Here is a 20,871-nt window from a genome sequence, read left to right on the forward strand (position 1 = left end):
AAAAAAAAAAAGAAAAAAAAAAGAAAGTTTACTAGCAAGATTGTTTTTTTTTGCCCCCTTATTTTTTGCTAGTATAGGGAGGAATAATGGGATTTATGTTCTCAAATAAACTAAACAAGTGACAATTTCTATCAGTACTCTACAAAAATGTGTGACATCTAACCACGGAAATGAGCAAATTCCCTAAATTAATATATTTCTGGAAACATTTTAAAACAAGTATTATAACACTAAATATATGTTTATATGTTGGTTTTTGCTGAAGCAACTGAAATCAGTCTGTAAATACTTCCTCAAAACAAACTTAACTTACTGAGCTGTTTAAAGTTTTAAATTAAACTTAAAATTTTCATCACAAAATCATTTTATTTTTCATGGCATCATATATACATATACATACACACACACACACACGCGTGTGTGTGTGTGTGTGTGTCATGTATCTTCAGTATGATGAATGTTAATTAAAGATTGTAAGGTCAGGAAACTAACGTGTAAAGAGCATATATTTTTATTCCTCTTGTATCTGTGGATGAAATAAAACAAATTATATAAGGCATTAAGTGTGAAACAACTCGCTTTTAGCAGTACTAAATAACTTTTCTGTTAAAGCGTTGGTAAAGAAATAAACATTAAAGTTAAGAAAATTTACATCAATTTTGAAATATAAACCAGAGTTCATATTTTAACTCCAACAAACGCACTTGTTGATTCCAAGGCGAGTCCTCAAATAACATACAAACATTAAACTATTCGCAACGGAAGGCTATGGCTACTGTATTCTAAATAGAAGATCATAAGAAATAAGGTAGTTAAAAAAGTGGTAGTGATATGAAGTTTCTTTAGAAAATTCTTAACACATAAGATGCTTTCTGCAATGCAGAGCGATGTCAGCACCATCCACAACTTCCACGCAGATCAACCTCAAACGATTAAGATAATTTATTAGACAAGGCCAGTTGAAGCCTGCTACCAACTAAATAGTCATTGTTGTACAATATAAATAAGTAGGTACAGAATTCTCGGATGTATTAATAGTCAAAATATAATTATTATCTTTACTTTATTTCTATATGTGCTCGACAAACAGCCGAAAGGCCAGAATTCAGATGGCGGGATAATATAAATTTTTTTATAAATTTAAAACAAGAAAATAATAAGAAAATTGTGACGTCTCCAAAATAGCTATGAAATTCTAAATGCATTTTTATTTTTATATAATTGAATTTTAATATTTATAACCAATGATATGAAATATCTATTGGTATTGCACAAAAGCATAGAGTAATTGTTAAAATATATCTTTACAACTATATAAAAAGTGCTTGTACTTATGTACTATGTGCATAAGATGTTATACTTATTTTGATTTAATTCACGAACTTATTTTAAAAATTAATAGTTACAAAAATTAAAATTTCATTACATTCAGAATATTTGTTTACTTTCATCGTTGGGTTGGCCTGTGTTGTCAGTGTGTTGACCAGATTATCTCTTTTGTTTCATTGTTGGGTACTTCTGTTTGTCACTGTGTTATCGAAGGTTTTTGTTAGTCTGTATTTTCTGTCTTTGTTACAACTGTCTCATTGTTAGCCCACTGTTTTTATATGCTGTGATATTTTTTCCACTTACTCCTTTCATGGAAATCTCACTGTGGTGTCTATGTGTTTAAAAATTGTCATCGGCTAATTTTAATTTTAGCTTGTTTTCTGTGTGTATTCATCTTTCTTGTTCATTCTTGTGGTTTCTCTATGACATACAGTTGAAACCAGCATTGACCTATGCCCATGAAAATGTTTTACATCGAGCTTCCACATTGCAAGAATCATTCAAAGAATGCTCTACGTAATAATTTCACTACACTTAGAATAACACTAAATATTGATAATTTTAAGTACCTATTTAATTCAATATTTAGAATAAATTATTCTTTATGTCTTTTGAATTTCAGAATATTCACACAGGGCTGTCTACTGTACTTGCAAAAAACCTGGATCTAGTCTAAGTAACTGAACTCCAGTTTGTAGCAAACATTCTGGAAGTATTTATTTATCACAGAAAACAGCGTTATATGTAAAATTCCAATATGGGTCAAAACGATGACACAAGGCGGCGACTGGTCAGTGCAGCCTGAAGCAATAGTACTTGACGAGCGGCGAATCTTCCTCAGACTTGGAGGGCTGCTGCTGTGCTCCACTCTTCGTAGTTTCTCCGTCCTACACAAAAACCAACAGATATTAACGCCATATTATTAATCAATTTGAAAGATTTCAATCATAACATTTTTTTAATTTGCTTTTACTAACAAAACTAAATATATACAGTTAAGACGTTTCACTTGTAATAAACTGCTAAACAAATGAACAATTATCTTGTTCTAGCATCTACTTATGTTTGTATTAATGTGATCATGTAAATCTGTACTTACACTTGTAAATTTAGGGAACTGATTCAAATCAAAAAGAACACTGCATAAAAAACACATAGTTTCATTACTCACAATTGGCTTAGCACTTCACATTGCATTTGCTAATTTTTTTATTATGAAGTGAAAATTCTTTGGGTGCAATGGGAGTAAAATTTCAAGATTGAATTTTAATGCAACGTTTTTATGAAACATTATTGAGAAACTTTTTGATGCGAAAAGCTAGGAGAATAGGTTGCTGACGGTGCAGAGAACTTCCCTAGAGTGGGCTCCACGTGGTGTGGTTCAGGTTAAACCCTGCCATGCTGCAGGAATAGGCGGGTTGCAGTAGTCGGGACCTGCCTGCGGCTGACGCCCACCAACTTGCTGGCATCTAGTAAGGGAGTATTTGGGCAGAGGACAACACAAAGGGTTTTGAGCTTAATGTTTCGCACCACACCATGGGCCATATTTGTAAGAAAATGGTGTTTTTTCAATTATGTAGTATTTTAATTACTTGTGTAAATCAGTATTGTTAAACAGTGTTATGTGAATATTGTTTTAACAGTGAATAATATTTATTGTTAATTAATCATCAGGAAGTTATTTTGAAGTCAGTAATAATTTTGTTAATTCATGTTTATTTAGAAAACTTGTCTTTCTCTCTTTCTCGCTCTCTGCCTTTTTACCCCTTATGATATAATAACAAGTCAAGGTTTGAATTGCAGTTGAAGTTTCACCTCTATCACGTGTACTAAGTTACTAGCACTCTTTTTTATGTTAATCTTCAATTGAATCAGAACAATTTTATTTAAATAGAACACCTCCCCATCATAAATAATTACTTAATTTTTTTTTTGTTAGAACTGTACAGTTTCTTGTCAAGCAGTGAATGTTTCCCACATAATGATTATTCTTTTAACTGCCTTTCCTGGAGGTGACTTGAAAACCATTAGAGCAGTTTATCTACAAATATGACTTACTCAAACAGCCCTCCGTGCAAACACAGTTCATTATTATGTAACTGGGTACCTATCAACTTATTACATAACATACGCTTTGATCTATACGAAAGTTGTGAACAAGATTTCCTGGAAATCTACTCGGTAAAATTAACAAACAGCATGAAACTTTTGTCTTAAATAGCTCAAATTGTTCAAAGTTAGGTTCTCACCTGATTTTTGAGACTAACTGAGGATCCAATCTTCTTATCATTTGGTGCTTACGGTACATACTATAAATTTTTTAGAGTGTAACGTGCATTTGAGAAATTACTAACGGAGTATGTAACTCAAGCACTATCTATTTAAAGTTCTAGTGCTGGTAAACCTGTTTTAACTTTATAAGTGCAGAAGTATTATTAAAATACTTCTAATATGAAACTTCACTTAAGTAGCTAATGGATTAAAAGATAGGAACTAAAACACCCAATATTGGTTTCAACAGTTTTCATGCCATAACAATCCCTTATTGTTTGGTATTGAACTTTTTCTTTTGTTGTGACAGAGTTCTCCCATTAGGGGAGTTTTAAAGTACATAACAAAGTGCCTATTGACAGATTAATTACAGTTTTAGTCATTCCCAAACATGAATTCAATACCAAAGGCCAATTAAATCACAGGAGATATACCGTGCATTTCTCTAAATGCACTATAATTTAAAGAAACAAAAATTTAAAAATAAAATAACAGAAAATTATTATGGCCAATAAAGACTATTGAAACAAGATGGCGTCTTTCGGTCCTTGTTCCTATCTCTTCCCTTAAACATGATAAAAATTACAAAGAATGGATAAAGCATTTTATTAACATTTATAATGTGAGAAGCAGGCTAAACAGTTACTTTTTAAAACCAAACTAGCTACGTATTAACTTTCCTCCAATGAAAGACGACTCACCAAGCTGCAGGTGCTACTGCTGCTGCAAGTATTTCCGCTGGAGTCGAGGCAACACGTCCTGACGACCTGCCAACATCATTGCCGTAACCACTCATGAAGACAACAAACACACTAGTGAGTTACATTCTTCTCGCATGAGGCATGGCCAGCACAGATGGGAAAAACAGTAAATTAGAGTTCTGCCCATGTTGCTATTTCCCCAAGCCCAAACAAGAAAAAAATTCCTTTCATACCTGTCTACGGGCACAGGTACATTTCTAAGTTCTCACTTCTGTATGATAGAAAAGAAAAATGGCCACAGTCCTATGCAATAATGGTTGGTCATAAAAAAAAATACCATTTGACAAAAGATTGAAATAATATTTATAAGGTTAACAATAACTTTGACTGGATTTGGTACTACATATACTTAAGGAGTTAATGCATTATTTGTTTGCTTTACAACCTCTATGTTTTCCAACAGATATTTTTTTTCCTATAACATCCAATGTTTTTCACCTTTTGAGCTACCTAACAATTGGCATTAAAAAAAATTTGCAACCAAAAGTTTTTTTGTTACTACTATAAAGAGATATTATTAATGAATATATTACATTTTAAGGAAGATATAAAAAAAAATTTCTATCAGTTTCAATTTTTCCCACTAACCAACTCAGTTGAGATTTTTTATCTCTATATGTTATATATCAGTCTGGAAATAATTTTTACAGAATTAGGCAGTTATCATAAAATATTATTTTATATATATTATAAAAATGTTTTAAGTAACAATGGTTTTAGGTCTAGGGACATATAAACAATCAAATATGTAAATATTCTCAGGAAGTCGCATCATGGTAATGGCTGTGATAGGAAATGCTCCTTTAAAATTTACTTAAAATTTCAGCCCTGAGATACTTAAACATTTTAGCATGTATTTCATTGTTAATTGACCAAAAATAAATAAAAATTATTGTTTAAAAAACAAATAAGATTATATTGCTTTATCTCATTTCATAAAACTCCTTCCAAACACAGTAAAACATTGATTAATAGACAAGACACATTCCTGGAAATGGTTCTTTTAAGAAAAAGACAGTTAATTAAATCAAGTTTCCCCATAAGGAACAATGTTAATGTCATGGGTTATGTTCCTAGACCTTCCGAAAAAGCCTACATTTGCATCATTTCTCTAAAATGATGCATCATTAGGAAATAATTAGCCACAATATTATGGAGGGACATAACTGAATTTAATTAAATTTTACATGTGTACATATTCTGTTTTAGCGCATGATAGGCCAATTATTATGCTAAAATTTTGTTATAAAAGTAAAACTTTTAAGTAAACGTTTTATCATTCTACTGTCTATCAATACCCACTAACCAAATTTTACCAGAAAGAGAGTTAAAATATATCTGAATTCTAAGGAATTGCAGATATGACTTTACACCTGTCCATGAAAAAGCCTACAATGCTGTGCCTGTTGACATATTTTTCGAGTAGATAATACACAGCGATCCTCTGGATGCATGCCCGGCACCCTCTCTAGTGGTCTAACTGCCACCAGCATTGTTTACCTTGACCACTCACGCAATTTTCTTTTTCTGCGGGTTGACAAAAAAAAGTTGTTTCATAAAAATTTAGTTAGTTATCACTGTTTATTTCACTAATTTTTTTTCTCTCAATCCCGTCCACATCCCTGCAGGAAAAATTCTTTCCTGCCCAAAAATTTCGCCGAATTGAAAAATCCATTCCCGCACAGCCCTATTGTGAACAGATTAGTTCGTGACCGTGTAAACAGCGAGAATGAGAGAAAGATAACACAAAGTGAGAGAGTGCACGTAACAAGTTGCTGTTTCCCTTAGAGTGACAGAACACCTGATCTTGGCAGTAGGGCCAGCCTGTTGCGAAGCAATTATCTATCTATCGTACATCATATAATTTAAGACTAAATTTGACAAACAATAAGCTTCATAGAATTAAATGCATACATAATAAGATTTCAATGAACACAACGAACTATAAGAACTTCATCTGTATATTTTGAGTAAAAACATCACTAATGAACAATGCCTGTACAAAGAAGGACTAATGGCTGGCTACAAAACTTTTTGGAATAGTGCTTGTGCACATCACCATCCGGCAAGTCGGTGAACCACCCGCACAGATTCCCTTGTCATAACAGGATGCAAGGGACAGTGGAAGTGTTGAGTTGCTGTTATTTCTTTGCCACGTGCATCGTAAATATTAGTGCCACATCCTAACCTCCTTTTTTATAGGCCTGGGAAAAAGCTATACAGTTAAGTCATCCTTCGATAACCATTATGCATGCTAGCAAGAACTATTTAAATGTACGCAGGGCAACGCTTGGATACAAGTGCATATATAGGCTATTCAAGTAGTGCCAATCCTGCCCGTTTGTAGTCCCGGCGTGAAAATGTCCGCAGTAACATGTTTGGTGTCCATTACCAAGTAAAAGGCAACAAAAAATAGTTCCGTTATAACAAATGTCCATTAAACAAGCGTACATTAATTGAGGACTTACTGTACATTGCTACACAAAGCCTTTTAAATCAAGAACTACACACTGTGCATATTGCTTGTGTTGAATCCAGACAACACTAGTGTTACTTTTTTTTTTTTTTTTTTTTTTTTTAACTATATAAAGCAATTATTGTTTCCAATCATTTCATATATTTATTTTTTTACATTCTTAATCATTGCAGGTGCATTTTAACATAAGATTTGGTTGTAAATTCAATCACTCAACAAAATAAACAGAATGGTATTAGTGTAACAAACCACAGATCAGTACACATGGTGTCTACTGGATCGCAAAGACAAAGCTGTTGGTGAATTTTTCTTCACCATTAAAATAAAGACTTTTTGTAGTAACTAAAAAACTGAGGCAATATTCAAAACTCTGCTACTGTTTCCATGTCCATCTTTCAGCAAAACCATTCACATATTTCACAAGATTTTATTAATCAGGGTTTGTACTACTTTGTAACCAAAACAGTTAAGAACTTAATATAGTTACTATAAAATTTAAATATATTTTACCATATCATTTTAAGAACATTTTAATGTTGAGGTCTGGGCTAGAGGGCTTGATTTACTCGATACAAGAACTACTGTATGGGTGCCACCGTATGAAAGAACACACGAACCTGGCGGAGAATCCTATCAGGCGTGACGTCGCCCATGTGGGAGCAAGATTCAGACCCTCTAAACTTTGCACACCAATTACCAAGACCTGGCCCGCTCTCAGCATCAGACACGCTTTAAGAATTAACGCAGTGGGTAGGCGTCCCACAGACCGCCATGCAGTAGATGTTATACACGTGGGCACAAGACAAAAGGAATACCATTTAAATCAAATGTATAGGTTTATTAAGAAGTTACACATAGTCCTATAAAAAGTAAAAAAAAGCCTGAGGCATGAATCAGTTTATGTTACGGTGTAGTCCACACATGTGGCCACACAAAGAATTACGTAAGGGTGATTAAATACTCACTGAGATTGATAAGAAAAATTATTTAAACAGCCTGTTGGCCAAGGGTAGCCCTAACGAGAAACATAAAAAGATTTAAAGACTTACGAACATGAACGGAAAACTACTTATCAGTGAATACAAGTGGTGAGGTCCCCGGGGTACTGGTGCGTCTGCTCTCGGCTGGTGATGACGAAGAACAGGGGCCAGCTAATGCTCTGCATGGGCCACATGGGGTCTCTCACGCCAAACCAAACTACTGTTTTGTTTTTATGATTACGTGCCAAGGGTTATTAAAAACTAGACACACAAAACACTAATACAATTATTGCATGCTTTCTTACGACTAGAATGATTATTTACCGCGAGTTCGTAAAGGATAACCCAATTAAAGATTTTTATCACACACACAGTTTTATTTATTGCCACTACTTATGTCATTTACAAATAATCGAAAATGGCAAATAATCAATTGCACTTAAAAATGTTGCTTCTCCAGTCACTCGCTTCTCACAATCCACACGCCTCGCTGGGCCGCACCTCAGGCGCAACTCTCGCCAAAGCACCCCTCATGGATCTCCGTCGCCGCACTCCGCCGCCGCCGCCGCCGCACTTGCCTTCGCCGAGGATCCGCTCAACGCCTCGCTCGCAACTTCGCTCGGGACTCCGCCGCGCCCGCGACACTATTGCCCGTAAAACTGCCGCGGGAAAACTCCCGACTCCCCTGAACTTACTCACTCCCTGCCATGGAACCTTCGTCCAAGGACTTCGCCACTCTGCCGCACCCGCGGCACTATCGCCCCGGAAGCTCCACTGCGGAAGGCTCCCGCCTGAACTCTCTCTCTGAACTCCACTGACTCTCCGCCCTGACGTCCTCGGGCATATACAGGCCCCAGCGTAATTCCAGAACTCACGAGAGCGGCCGGGGCCAGTTGCGTCATTTCGAACTGTCCCGACGGCAGAAATCTCTCAAAAACACGTGTCGGCGGCTCGCTTAACTCCGCAGCTGGCAGGTTTCAAATGTCAAACTAACAGTGCCGTGCCGAGGGGGGGGGGGAAGGTGTAGCGGAGGGCTGGAGGGAGATAAAACTGCGACCCAGGTGCACACGGCACATCTCATGTTACGGCAGCCGCCAGCCAGCTCTGAACCTGCGCATGTCGTAGCCTTGCTCACATTCATAACATTATAGTAATTTAAAAATTGATATTCAAGCAAAGTCTAGCTTTAGTCAGACAGGTTAGCCTCGGGAATGTCCACTGCTATCTTTATTTTTATTTTATGCAAAATTAAGTATAAGATTTATTAAACAAAACCCTCCCGGCCGATCGGCCGTGCCAGAAAATGCTTAGGATAAAAAATAAAGGTTTACAATTTAATTTATACATAATTATTTAAGGGGCCAGAGCACTGAAGCTATGTCGCCCTCTCGAGGGAGTCTGTGGCGCATCATTAAAACACATGTCACGCAGCACACGCACGTGTACGTGTCAATGGTGCAAATGCCAGGAAGGAGTGGTTAGGGATGCCATGGGACCACAAAGGGAGCGGAGTCTAACCATGCTTAAAGGGGGAAAGCCTGGCCGTCGTCAGTTACTGTAAACAGGAATATTAGTATTCTGTTATGCATGTGATTTTTTTTGTTAGTTTAACTTAAAATGTTATTTTCTGATAATTTCTGACAAACTACTATAATTTTGCTAATTCATGACATAATTTTTACAGCTAAAATAGTTTAAATTAGTTTAAAATATTGTTCTTTTTTAAAAATTTGTTAGTAAAATGTAAAAAAAATATATATATTATTGTATTTTCCGAATTGGTTGCAAATGTATCGTTTTAAACTTGACCTATCAGGTAAAATCTTTCACTTGACTCTTGACATCATAAACCAATCAAATTCTAGCATATATCTGTACCTTGGAAATTGTCTGGGACACACACACATGTATAATTTGATTTTTAAAATGTATGTTTGTTACGTAAGACTTATCCACACATCATATGATACACAAACACACTGTGTCAACCATATGATATTAAATGTTCACATTAAGTTTATTTTTGATTTCACATAACTGGTGTTTAAATCCAATGTGCCAGGAAGATTCTGCGTTTTTGGGAACAAATACACAGATGCATCAGATGCAGTACTGTCGGTCTGCAAATAGCCCTTCTTTGGTTTTAAGTAATTTGGCAACAAGAGACAATGTTTCCCTTTACTGTAACAGCAAAATTAAAAGATTTTCAAGGATAAAAAAAAAATGGGAGGAATTTTAAGGGGACTCGTATATCAAACTGAAAATCAAGACCTTTTTAAAGTTTTTTAGGGCGAAATTCATAGTGGTAATATAAGCAATACTTGAAAAAAGTACTGCTTATATGCATGCTTAAGTATGGCATTAAATTCATAGCGAACAAAAAGAGCACTGCTTATTAGGACTACTTAAAGTAATACTTCACGAAGCACTGCGTCAAATAAGTACTGCTCAATATGAAATCACAGTCATTAAATAAGTTTGCCTTGTTTCGCAAGTTTTCATAATCAAATAAGCCATGCTTATTCATTGATATAAGTAATACTTCATGAAGTCGGCTATCTAGGTGACTCAAGTACTGGTACGGATTTGTTTGTTGTAAGGAATAGGTTATGTAAAGTATTAATTCCCGTTAATTTTTCCATATATTAAATTAGAATTGAGAGAGTAAACAAATTCAATTTGGGGAAAAGAAACAAAACAAATAGTTGTCGCTTAGTTTTGTAAACAATACAGGCTACGTACATAACCTCTTCTGCAGCTAGTGTGTTGTTTCGCTACCACGTGGTTAACTTCACCCGCTTATAGATCTAGAGCTGTAGCAAACCGTATGTATTCGGTACTGAGTTACGGGTGCGGGGTGCGCCATCTAGTTACACTCGGCTGCATCTCGTTACTCGCATTTTTCGTATGTTTTACACATGCACGCGCATATTCGATGAATTTACGTTACAAAGAACGATGTTTGTTTATTAAGTAAAGTATAATTTGGAAATTTGTCGTCCAAGTTTTTTACTGTTTATTAAAGGTATTGTGTGTGTAGACAAAGTTTGAGATTGGAATAGAAACAACGTAAGAAAGTATTTTTTACAAATTAGAAATATGTATGTTTTTGTTTTTTATTATCACGTATTTTCACGTTTTTTGTTCTTATCGTAAAAGAGATACTATAAAAAAGCCGCTCTAATGAGATTTTATTGTTTCTTGGTAAACAAAAACCGTTAATTATCAAATATTGTTAATTGTTTATATTCTATTTATTATTATTTACGCGACGTCATACTGTACGCGGCGTACAGTACGCGTACGCAATACGACTCGATTCGTTGCTACAACATAACATAGCATATGCGGTATCAGAAGTAACAAGTAACGTAACGATATGATAATAACGAGTATAAATTGTTATAGTAACGAAAACATACGGGTACGCTTTTTTTCGTTACTTTTACACCTCTATATAGATCACAGACACAAGATGGCCAACATAATTTAACAAAACAAACATTCGAAACATATTTATGTAGTTGTAAATTCGTTTTTAATACATGTTCATATTTATGTTATTCAAGTTCACTATCAAATAAAATATATATCATGTTATGTATTAATTTCATTATTTTAATCGCATATATGGTTTGAAACCTGGGCATTTTAATTTTCAAACAGGTAAACTATGTATTTACAGCAGTATATTTGCTTGCGTTATGTTGGCACAAAATTCATCCTTTACTTTTTGAGATACTTCATCAAGTACAGCATGGCCAATATAAGTAGTGCTTGTTCAAGTATTACTTCGTCAAGTATAGGTTTATGAATTCATTGCTGGAATAAGTACTACTTGAAGAATAAGCACTACTTTATAAAGTATTACTTATTCGCCAAACAAGCTTTCGAATATGAATCCCGCCCTTAGGGACAGTATAGGTACTGATTAACTGAAGCGCAAAGCAAAAAATTTACACTTTATTTAAGAAATTTCAAACTCACAAGACTGATGAATATATACAAAACATGCTAACTGAAATGCAGAGAGAATAAAAAAAGTACCTGCAAATAAGTTTACATCATACTATTAAAAAAATTTGATAACATATGTGAGATAAGAAAAATATTTACTTACAACTGGAATCAGACATGCCATAAATGAAAAATCAAGATGGCTACCAAAAAAAAGTGTATGAAAGTGAGCAGCAAGAGAGCACTCTGTATGGAGAGTGAGCGAGATAGTCACTAGTACTTACTCTCCGGGGTCTCCTGTGCGAGCACTCAGACGGGCAGCACTGCGGGGACGGGCCTCTCCCGCGCGACATCATCTGCAGCACCCTCCGCGGGTCCAGCACGACCTGGGAGGGGGTGATGGGGGCGACGCCCAGGTCCGGGGAGCTCACGTCACTATCGGTGGCCGGGCTGGGCATCGCCCCCGCGGGCTGGCTGGCCTGCGAGAAGAGTCCTGGGGAGGTCTGCACCCCAGTGCTCTGCTGGGACGAGCTGCGCTGGCTGCTGGCCTCCGCACGTCCGGCTACAGCCACAGTGCAGTCTCTACGTCAGGTCTCGCTCCACGACCACCGTGACGATTGATGGATGGTGTGAGACATTGAGATAATCTTTGTTTCAGTTCTGTCATTTTCCCTATGAATTCACCCCATCACCTTATTTCTTAGGGATTCATTTCACTATAAGTATAACAGGTAGCTGTAGCATGAAGCACACAGAGGAAAGGATGGTTTACACCAAATAAGGGCAAAAGTAAATATTGATATCCTTCAAGAAAATAAATAATTACATAAGTGAAATAAATAACTGTGTTGGTCTCGCCATGGTGAGACAACTAAAGCTGATCAGGGCGAGCTACATAAGGTAAAAGTGCAGTGGCTCATCATTGCCTTCCGCAGAGTTGAAATGAAGGTACAACTGAACACCAGTCCTGGGTCAACCAGGAATTGAACCTGGAACCTTGGCTCACCAGCGCACATGACTTTCACAACATAAAATCTTACTAAACATAAGCAGAAACAAAAGGCATAGTGTTATGGATACATATTCTTTTTAATCAGCTGGTATAGCTGTATTAGTGATGGAAAATAACTTTTTTATGTTTTATCAAAATATAAGGCAAGTGATAACCTCACAATTATGCCTTGTGTATGTGGAGGGGATAGGAAGAACAAAAGGGGGAAATGCATAGTTCGTCTGAGATGATTAAGGTGTGGTACTTGGTAGCATCTTAGGGGTGGGGGAAGGAGGAAAGGTTTGTCAGGCTGTTTAAGAGCCCTTTCACACAGGCAACTCGATCGCCGGCAACTGAGTGGCGGGCGAGTTGCTATCAACTGCGGAATGATTGTCTTGATAGAGTTTTCCAGCAAGCATTCATACGGGCAACTGTCTCGTCAAGGTCTGGCAACTCTTGAGCGATCGTTACTCGATGTTGCTTTCCCCGTCAGTCGCCCACTACCGCCATCAACCCCTTTTCCATTTAGTTAAAAGAGAGCTTTCACAGGGGAAACTGAATCTCATTAAATTTCCTTCTTTTTTCCTGCAAAACATGTTGTACCGGGGCAGAGGTACAGAGCTGCCAAAATTATATTACAGCTTCTTTGTTTTCATTTTCCCGAGACCGTCAGTTAACAAAACAATACCTTTTATATGTTTTTGTGTGTTATATATTATTTGGCAAGCCTTTCAAGACATTGCCAGTAAACGTTTTCAATAACTTACTTTTATTTTGAATTTTTTAAGATTGGTTTGTAACGGCGGTATGTGATTGGCCAAAGTTTCTCAGCGGCGCGGCCATTTTGAACCTTTGTGGTTTGAGGTGCCCGGCGCTGAGGATTCTGCGGAAAAGTATTTTGGGTCCAGCATCCAGCTTGTGAATGCTGGGTTTCTCGGTTGGAACTTGCCCCAGGGGAAAAGAGATTGTTTGGCGTGCTATTGTATACTCCACCTTTTTAAAAATAAACGTAATTTCCATGAACAGGTTTTTTTTTATGAATAATTTTACCTAACAAAATTTTTTTTTCCGTGTAATCGTCGCACCCCTACTTTTCAAACTTGATTTTAGAATAAAATGTGCGACGATTATACGAGAAAACATGGTAGTTCAATACAACCAGTTTCTTTTGTTTATGTATTATTCACTCAGAGAAGTTATATTTTCTTTTGTGTTTTGTTTATTCAACACTGCATAACCACAGAAAATCTTTTAAACCAGTAATTATAACTTCTATTTAGTTATTGAGAGTGTATATGTAATACCAAAATATTTAATAATAAAATCTACACATTTGAAAGTATACATATATATATACAATACAGTGGGGCCTTATAGGTTGTTGTTTGATGTGTTTTTGAATTGTGTTAAATTTGTATCTGTAAAATGGATACAAGAGGTAGGAGTAAGGATAGGAGGCATGAAAGTCTTGTGGCAGCAGCCCTAGCCAGGGTGAATCACAGTGGTTGGTCTCTACATCCCAACTGTCACAGCCGATTCCCCAGCCACCCACTCTGTCACCATCACAGCCACAACCACAGACTCTCCTGCAATCAGCAGCAGAAGTATGCCCTGTTGCAGCCGAGGAATCAGCTGATGTTTCAACACAGCAGCTGGATCAGCTGTGATAGTAGTCACACGCAGTGAAAATAATCTATTGATCATGCTCCAAGACGTGATGAGCAGGATGGAGACTGGCATTCGGCAAGACATGAGGCAGTTCAGTGATAAGCTGGACACCAACACTAAGCTTAATGCTAGGTTTGACACCAACACCACTTGGCTCTCATCCCAGCTAATACATCTAGAAGAGAGTATTTAGCAAGAGCTGCAAGAGGTGACAGTAAGGTGTCGCAGCCTTATCCTGCCGGATGACCAGTGCTGAACAGTGTTTACAGCAGTTTCAGGAGTCGACCAAGCAGCAGGAAACCAGATACCAACAGCTGAGTGAACGGATTGAGCAGGTGGCTGAAAAGGTAGTTCAGAATCATTGCAGCCTGCAAGAGCAGCACACAACCTGCCAGGCCATGGTCACTGAGGTTGTGGAACACCACCACTTCGGCCTGAGTAAGCAGGCACAGGAGCGGCTAGATCACCTGTCTCGCCGTCAGGAGGACCTGGGGCAGCAGCTGGAACTGAGAGTAAGCCAGTTAGACGAGCAAGTGTTAACACTCAGGTTGGACAACTTGACAGGGACCAAAACAGGAACAGTGACAGCCTTAACATCAATTGTCCCGACACACAAGCCGCAGGAAGCAGTGACAGCTGCACCGACCTCAACACCTACACCACTTGTGACAGCAGCATGACAGGACAGTTCACCTGTACTAGATCAGTTGACCGCCTCACCATACCCGGCCAGACAATGGTCTGAAGCACCGCCCTGATACAGCGCAGGGGAAAACGAGAACCCAATGCTTTTTTTCAAGCAGATCGAGGAATACTCAAATATGTTTAGGTTTTCCAGCGAGAAGCAGCTGAATTGTCTCAGTACAGCCCTGCTAAATCATGTGTACTACTGGTGGGAAATTATTCATCCTACCACCCCTACATTCCAGAGCTTCAGGGAGCTGTTTAAGCTCCAGTTCTGGAATGTATGCATACAGGGAAAATTTAGGGCCAGGTTACACAGCGAATGCTATGATCCCAGAAAGAATAAGACTTTTGAAGCCCACTTGTCCCATATGCTTGAGTGGACAAGACATTTAGAATTGGAGATGGGTGACGAGAAATTCATCACGATGGTCATTGCCCTGCTGCCCGTCAAATATCAATTTGACTTGACGGGCAGGACGTTTGCCAAATCAGAGAACAGGTATTGCTGTTTGATTGGCTGGAGTGACAGATAAGGGCGAACTCTGCGCCAGAAGTCCGCCCCGCTCTATTAACAGTGGCAGCACGGGGATGATGCCAAGAATGTGAACCTAATCAGCTGGCAAGCCCACAAGAGCAGCAAACCTGGGCGGAAACCACAGCATTCCAAGCAGCAGAAGAATACCTGGTGGGTAAACGACGGCGCTAGAACAGCGATGATGAGGAACCGTCACGTCAGTGTCAGCAGCACCTGCAGAAGCAGCATCATAGAGCGGATGACATAGGATCTCGCATATACAAGCGTCATGAGGGGAGTCTACTGTTACCTAGACAGGAGCACTAATACCGCCTGCCGTCCCAATTCGACAGGCAGCAACAACAGCAGCTATTTACCTCTGTTAAAGTCGAATCCGATAAGGAAGCAGCATGCTCTGCGAGTTTACACAACTACAACCTCCTGCAGCCTGCACTGTTCCCACAAAGGGGATACTTCGAGCGACAAGCGCCCATCTCTCCAAACTGCAGTTCACAGTTTGACAACATGACATCGAACACCGCCTTGGCTAATGCAGCAAAGTCGTTAGCATTTAACTAAAACGGATTGAAAGTGGTAAGACGCGGGCATCCATCCTAGAACCAGAAAAAGTGGTAAATGTAAACGTACCTAGATACAATTACATCATGTACAGGTTACCGCTAGCTTCAGTTCTACTATATGAAAACGAATGAGAATTTCTATACTACGAAGGCCAAGAGAAAGTCCTTACTTGTGTAAACACTGTATGTTCAGAGTTATTACTGGATGTAAATGGACAGCAATTCAACGCACTTTTGAACAGCGGTGCAGAATTTACTTGCGTCTACGAAGACCTCGTAGGACACCTAGAACGCTTTGGGCAGAATCTCCACATGATGCCTTTTTCCAGCATCAAGATCATAGAGGTCACATCTTGATAAAGTCCTGCAGTAAACAGGCAAGTGTTACTCCACATCAAGGGCCTTGGACAGGTGAAGACTACCACTGTACTTGTAGTAAGAGGTCTGGCGAAGACGTTCATCATTGGTACATACTGATTTTCTGACACAGTATGGCATTGCACTAAATTTTGACAACTGAACAGTAACTTCTGCAGAGAGCAGATTACCTACTACTATAACCACTGGAAAATGGAAGTTCCAGGGAGACTTTGTAGGCATGTTACACCTATAGCCTACACTGTCACACATTTACAGCTTCACCATGAGTACAGCCTAACCAAGCGCGGCTCCAAGGGGGTGCTGGGGGGGGGGGGCGTTGGGGGCGACGGACCCCCCCTCCCCCCCGAGACAGAATTAAATTTCTTTATTTTAAAACATACCAACCTATAAGTAAGTTTTCAAGATGTCCAGCCCTCGCTACGAAATATATAGCCGACCTTCACTGTAAGCCTGCAGGGTGGCCAGCCCAGCAGGTAACAGGGTGCCTCGCCCCACGCCGGCACTCAGAAGGCACAAAGAGGCCCGGAAATGTGACCGAAAGGAGAAAGCATGGTGAAATTTACTTGTGATAGGCAAGACAGTCCGGGGGGGGGGGAATTATAGAAGGCCTGAAGCTGATAGTTTTATTGCACCCGAACCGAAAGGGCCAAGCCTTTTTGAAGGGTGTGTTGGGGGAGGGGGGGGGGGTGAGGTACCTCGCTACAGCGATGAACTATGTCCAGTCGCCAGAGCATCTCTGTATTGTCCAAGTTGTGCTGTGCTGTGCTGTGGATCGTCACCAACTGAGAAACTGTCTAGCTTTATACAGAATCGTGTGCTTGTGGTCAGTCAGGAACCAACAATAATAAATTTCTCTCGCTGAATCATTTAATATATTTCTACAACATGGTGAGTTTTTATTTATATATTTACTGTGTAACATTTATGTGTTAAGGAATGTGTTCTGTGGCATACTGTAAAAGTTATAAAACAAACTACATATTGCCAACATAAGTATTTGGCTTTGTTTAGGGGCCAAGGATTTTGAGTGGTCTGACAACACAGTTTTTATTATTATTATTATTATTGCTGCAAATGGGCACAGAAATACCCTAGATATATTTTATTCAGGTTTGATTGCCGTAAGAGTCAAACATGGATTTTTTTGCAATTGATAAACATTCAATTTGCCATCAGCCGAATATTTCTCTAGAGTTACTCCAGTTTTCCCACTTATCCATCTAGCTGTACATGGTGGCCGTAATTGTTAAAATTCACACTCATGTGGCGATGGTAGTGAGATTGATCCCAACCTCTGAAATATGTCAATTTAAGAGTAAAAATTTGGCAGCCAAGTTCTTTGGAGCTTGCATTCTGAAGACACTGTGCTTAGCTGTGTTACGTAGGTGTTTTCATCCTGATCGCTTCACACCTCATTCTTGCTTCGACACTTTTACTTATAGGTACTTTTCATTGACAATCATAAGAAAACTGGGTCACATACTAAATTAAAACTAGTGTGAAATGTAACTATGTGTGTTTTTGAGCAAAGAACTACAGAACAAATAATTTTAATTTGTTTAAAAAAATATTTGATAATAGTTATTAATTTGATATTCAATTCAAAATTATGTTCAAATAAAATAAACAGGATTGCAGAAGCCTACTGGTAACCTTACCTCTTTCTGGCTCAGGCTTGGAACCCTGGCTTCTGAGACTACATGATTGGTCTACGTCTCTCGAGCGGCTGGAAATATACAACAAATTGTGCAATACGTACTTACAAAAGCCCAAATTCTTGCCAAGTTTATGTTAAATATATTGCAGTTTTTGGCAGGAAGTACTGTTTTTTTAAGTCAAGTCCAATATGTCCATATCAGCACACCATGGGGAGCCAGGTTAGATTCCTGGTGAGGTGGGACCTGAACTTTTTGCTAGTGGAGGATGTGGAAGTTTCCACGCGCCACTGTGTTATCTTAGGGTCTTCCCATTCACTTCGTCAATGCTCTATTTTCAGAGTGTATGCAAATACCTAGAAAATCAATTCTAGGGCTATTTTAAGAACTTAAACTTTTCCTACAAATTTTTTACATCACAGATTCTTTTATATGTAAAAAAGAGGCTAGTGAGAATGTAGAACTTTTTAAATACAAATAGTTTATTATTTGCAAGAAATGAGAACATTCAACTTTTCAAATACAGTTAGTATATTATTCATACTAAATTTGACTTTGAATTCTAACACTTTGAAATAAAGAGTACATATTCAATTGTTTACTAATATATGACATAGCATACATGGCATACCTTGAGAGTTTGTCACAAAAACTGTACTATACTCAGCATTTTAAAAACACTTGAAGTACTCATAATATTTCACAACTGTCTCCAAAATAGTAGCAGGTAAAATCTCATGGACGGTTGATGATTCATAAATAATTTTTGAAATTTTAAACTTGAAAACAAAATATTACTAGTATTAATTTTGTTACACTACCAGTAGTGGAAAAAAATCATTAACATCTATAGCCATGGACTACAACACAGTACAAAGGCACTCCTTTGTAATGGCTATTTAAAGAAATTACTGCAATAGTAGATACTATGTACAAATCATTAGTCAATATCAATCCAACACCTTGTGACACACTAGCAACTTCTTTTCTGTATTTATCTATGACGAAAAAGATTTTTTGACTTAAAACTAAATAAATAAATGTAAAAAATGGTTCCAAGATTACAGCGGAAACTAGCAGTAAATGTGTTTGCAAATCACTGAATTAAAAGTCACGTGTACAAATTAACTGTTTACAAGTGACTTAACTATGGCTACAAATGTAAATATGAGCATTTTTAAGAAGTTCACATTTTCCATAAAATGAATCGGAATTCATGTGTTTTTTTTTAGTTCACGAAAACTTCCTGGATCAATATGTAGAGTAGCTGCTTCTGGGAAATAAGATTAATAATAACTAAAATGAAAGGTTTGTTGAGTTAGCTGCAAAAAATTACATTTTGTTTTTAGAAAATAAATATTTCAGTGAAATTTTACTTATTACTTTATTAGGAGACATGACCAAAATAATCTTTCACTTCAGTTATAATTTGTTTCTTTCCCAACAGCTGATGTTCTACATAGGTATTTATTATGTTATGTGAACAATTTTTTTAGTGAGTTTCCAAATACCGTACTTACCCGTACTTACCCGTACTTACCTGCGTATGGGTCCCACCTATCATTTTGGGCAAAAAAAATATCTAAAATTTTCAGAGTAAGACTCACCCTTGAATAGGGGTCGCACCATATGTGTTGTAGGGAAATATGAGATAGGCTTGGGAAGGTTAGTAGTGTGTGTAAGTAGCAGAGTAATAGCGAGAGGTATTACTGAGTGTACGAGAGAAGCTGTATGAAGTGTATAGTAATGTTATGTAATAAAGACATAACATGGTGTCAGGTGTGGGGTTAAGAGAGCATAAGTAAGGCGTCAGGAGTTCGTGGAAAGCGTGGAGGAGGAACAATGTTCAGTGTTGTCGGCGCCGTGTTGTTGTTGTGTTTCTAGCCCGGCGGTTTGAGGTTAAGTCGTGACGGCGAGAATAACAATGGCACAGTTCCAGATAAGTCCCCCGGAAAACTTCGATTTTCGTCGGCCAACGGAATGGGACAAATGGAAAAGAAGGCAGTGAAGTTTCTGGGGCACGTAATAAGCAAAGGAACAGTGCAACCCGATCCAGATAAAACTAAGGCAATAACCAACATGCCGGATCCGACAAACACTACAAAACTCAGGCGATTCCTCGGCATGGAGAATTATTTAATGAAATTCATCCCCCAACTAGCGGACAAGACGGAACCGCTGAGGATGCTGTTGCATCAAGACATCGCGTGGACATGGGTGTTCCACAGCAGGAGGCAATGCAGAAGCTAAAACAGGAAATAGCACAGCAACCGCTACTGGCACTTTATTCTCGAACGGCAGAGACAAGACTCTCAGCAGTTGCCTCGTCATATGGGTTGGGAGGCATGTTGGAACAGCTCCAAAAAAGAGTGTGGAAGCCAGTCGCTTATGCCTCAAGAAGCCTGAGCAATGTCAAGAAGCGCTATGTCCAGATAGAAAAAGAGGCGCTAGCAATAACGTGGGCTTGCGAGAAGTTCCGAGAATACATATTAGGGACCCAGATAACTGGCGAGTGCATCTCATGTGTTTTACGTACACTATCGTGCACATGAGTGGGAGAGAGTTCTTTGTGCCGGATGCGCTGTCCAGGGCACCGAGTACACAGCCACCAACCACCAGA

The 20,871-nt window shown here is 38.2% G+C and overlaps 1 protein-coding gene across 6 annotated transcripts in view; it reads right to left on the reverse strand.

The window, feature by feature from the left end:
• Positions 1–2,020: 2,020 nt before the first annotated feature.
• Positions 2,021–20,871, reverse strand: part of LOC134527856 (uncharacterized) — a 162,723-nt gene continuing 143,872 nt past the window's right edge. For all 6 annotated transcript variants that reach the window (XM_063360823.1, XM_063360821.1, XM_063360824.1 and 3 more), the window contains exons 9-12: positions 18,255–18,322; positions 12,059–12,336; positions 4,302–4,367; positions 2,021–2,216 (exon numbers count right to left, since the gene is read on the reverse strand). In XM_063360823.1, the coding sequence (XP_063216893.1) occupies positions 2,121–2,216; positions 4,302–4,367; positions 12,059–12,336; positions 18,255–18,322 (508 nt within the window). In that variant the 3' untranslated portion in view covers positions 2,021–2,120. The remainder of the gene's footprint in view (positions 2,217–4,301; positions 4,368–12,058; positions 12,337–18,254; positions 18,323–20,871) is intronic.

This window comes from Bacillus rossius, chromosome 1 (assembly GCF_032445375.1).
Source record: "Bacillus rossius redtenbacheri isolate Brsri chromosome 1, Brsri_v3, whole genome shotgun sequence".
Lineage (NCBI taxonomy): Eukaryota > Metazoa > Arthropoda > Insecta > Phasmatodea > Bacillidae > Bacillus > Bacillus rossius.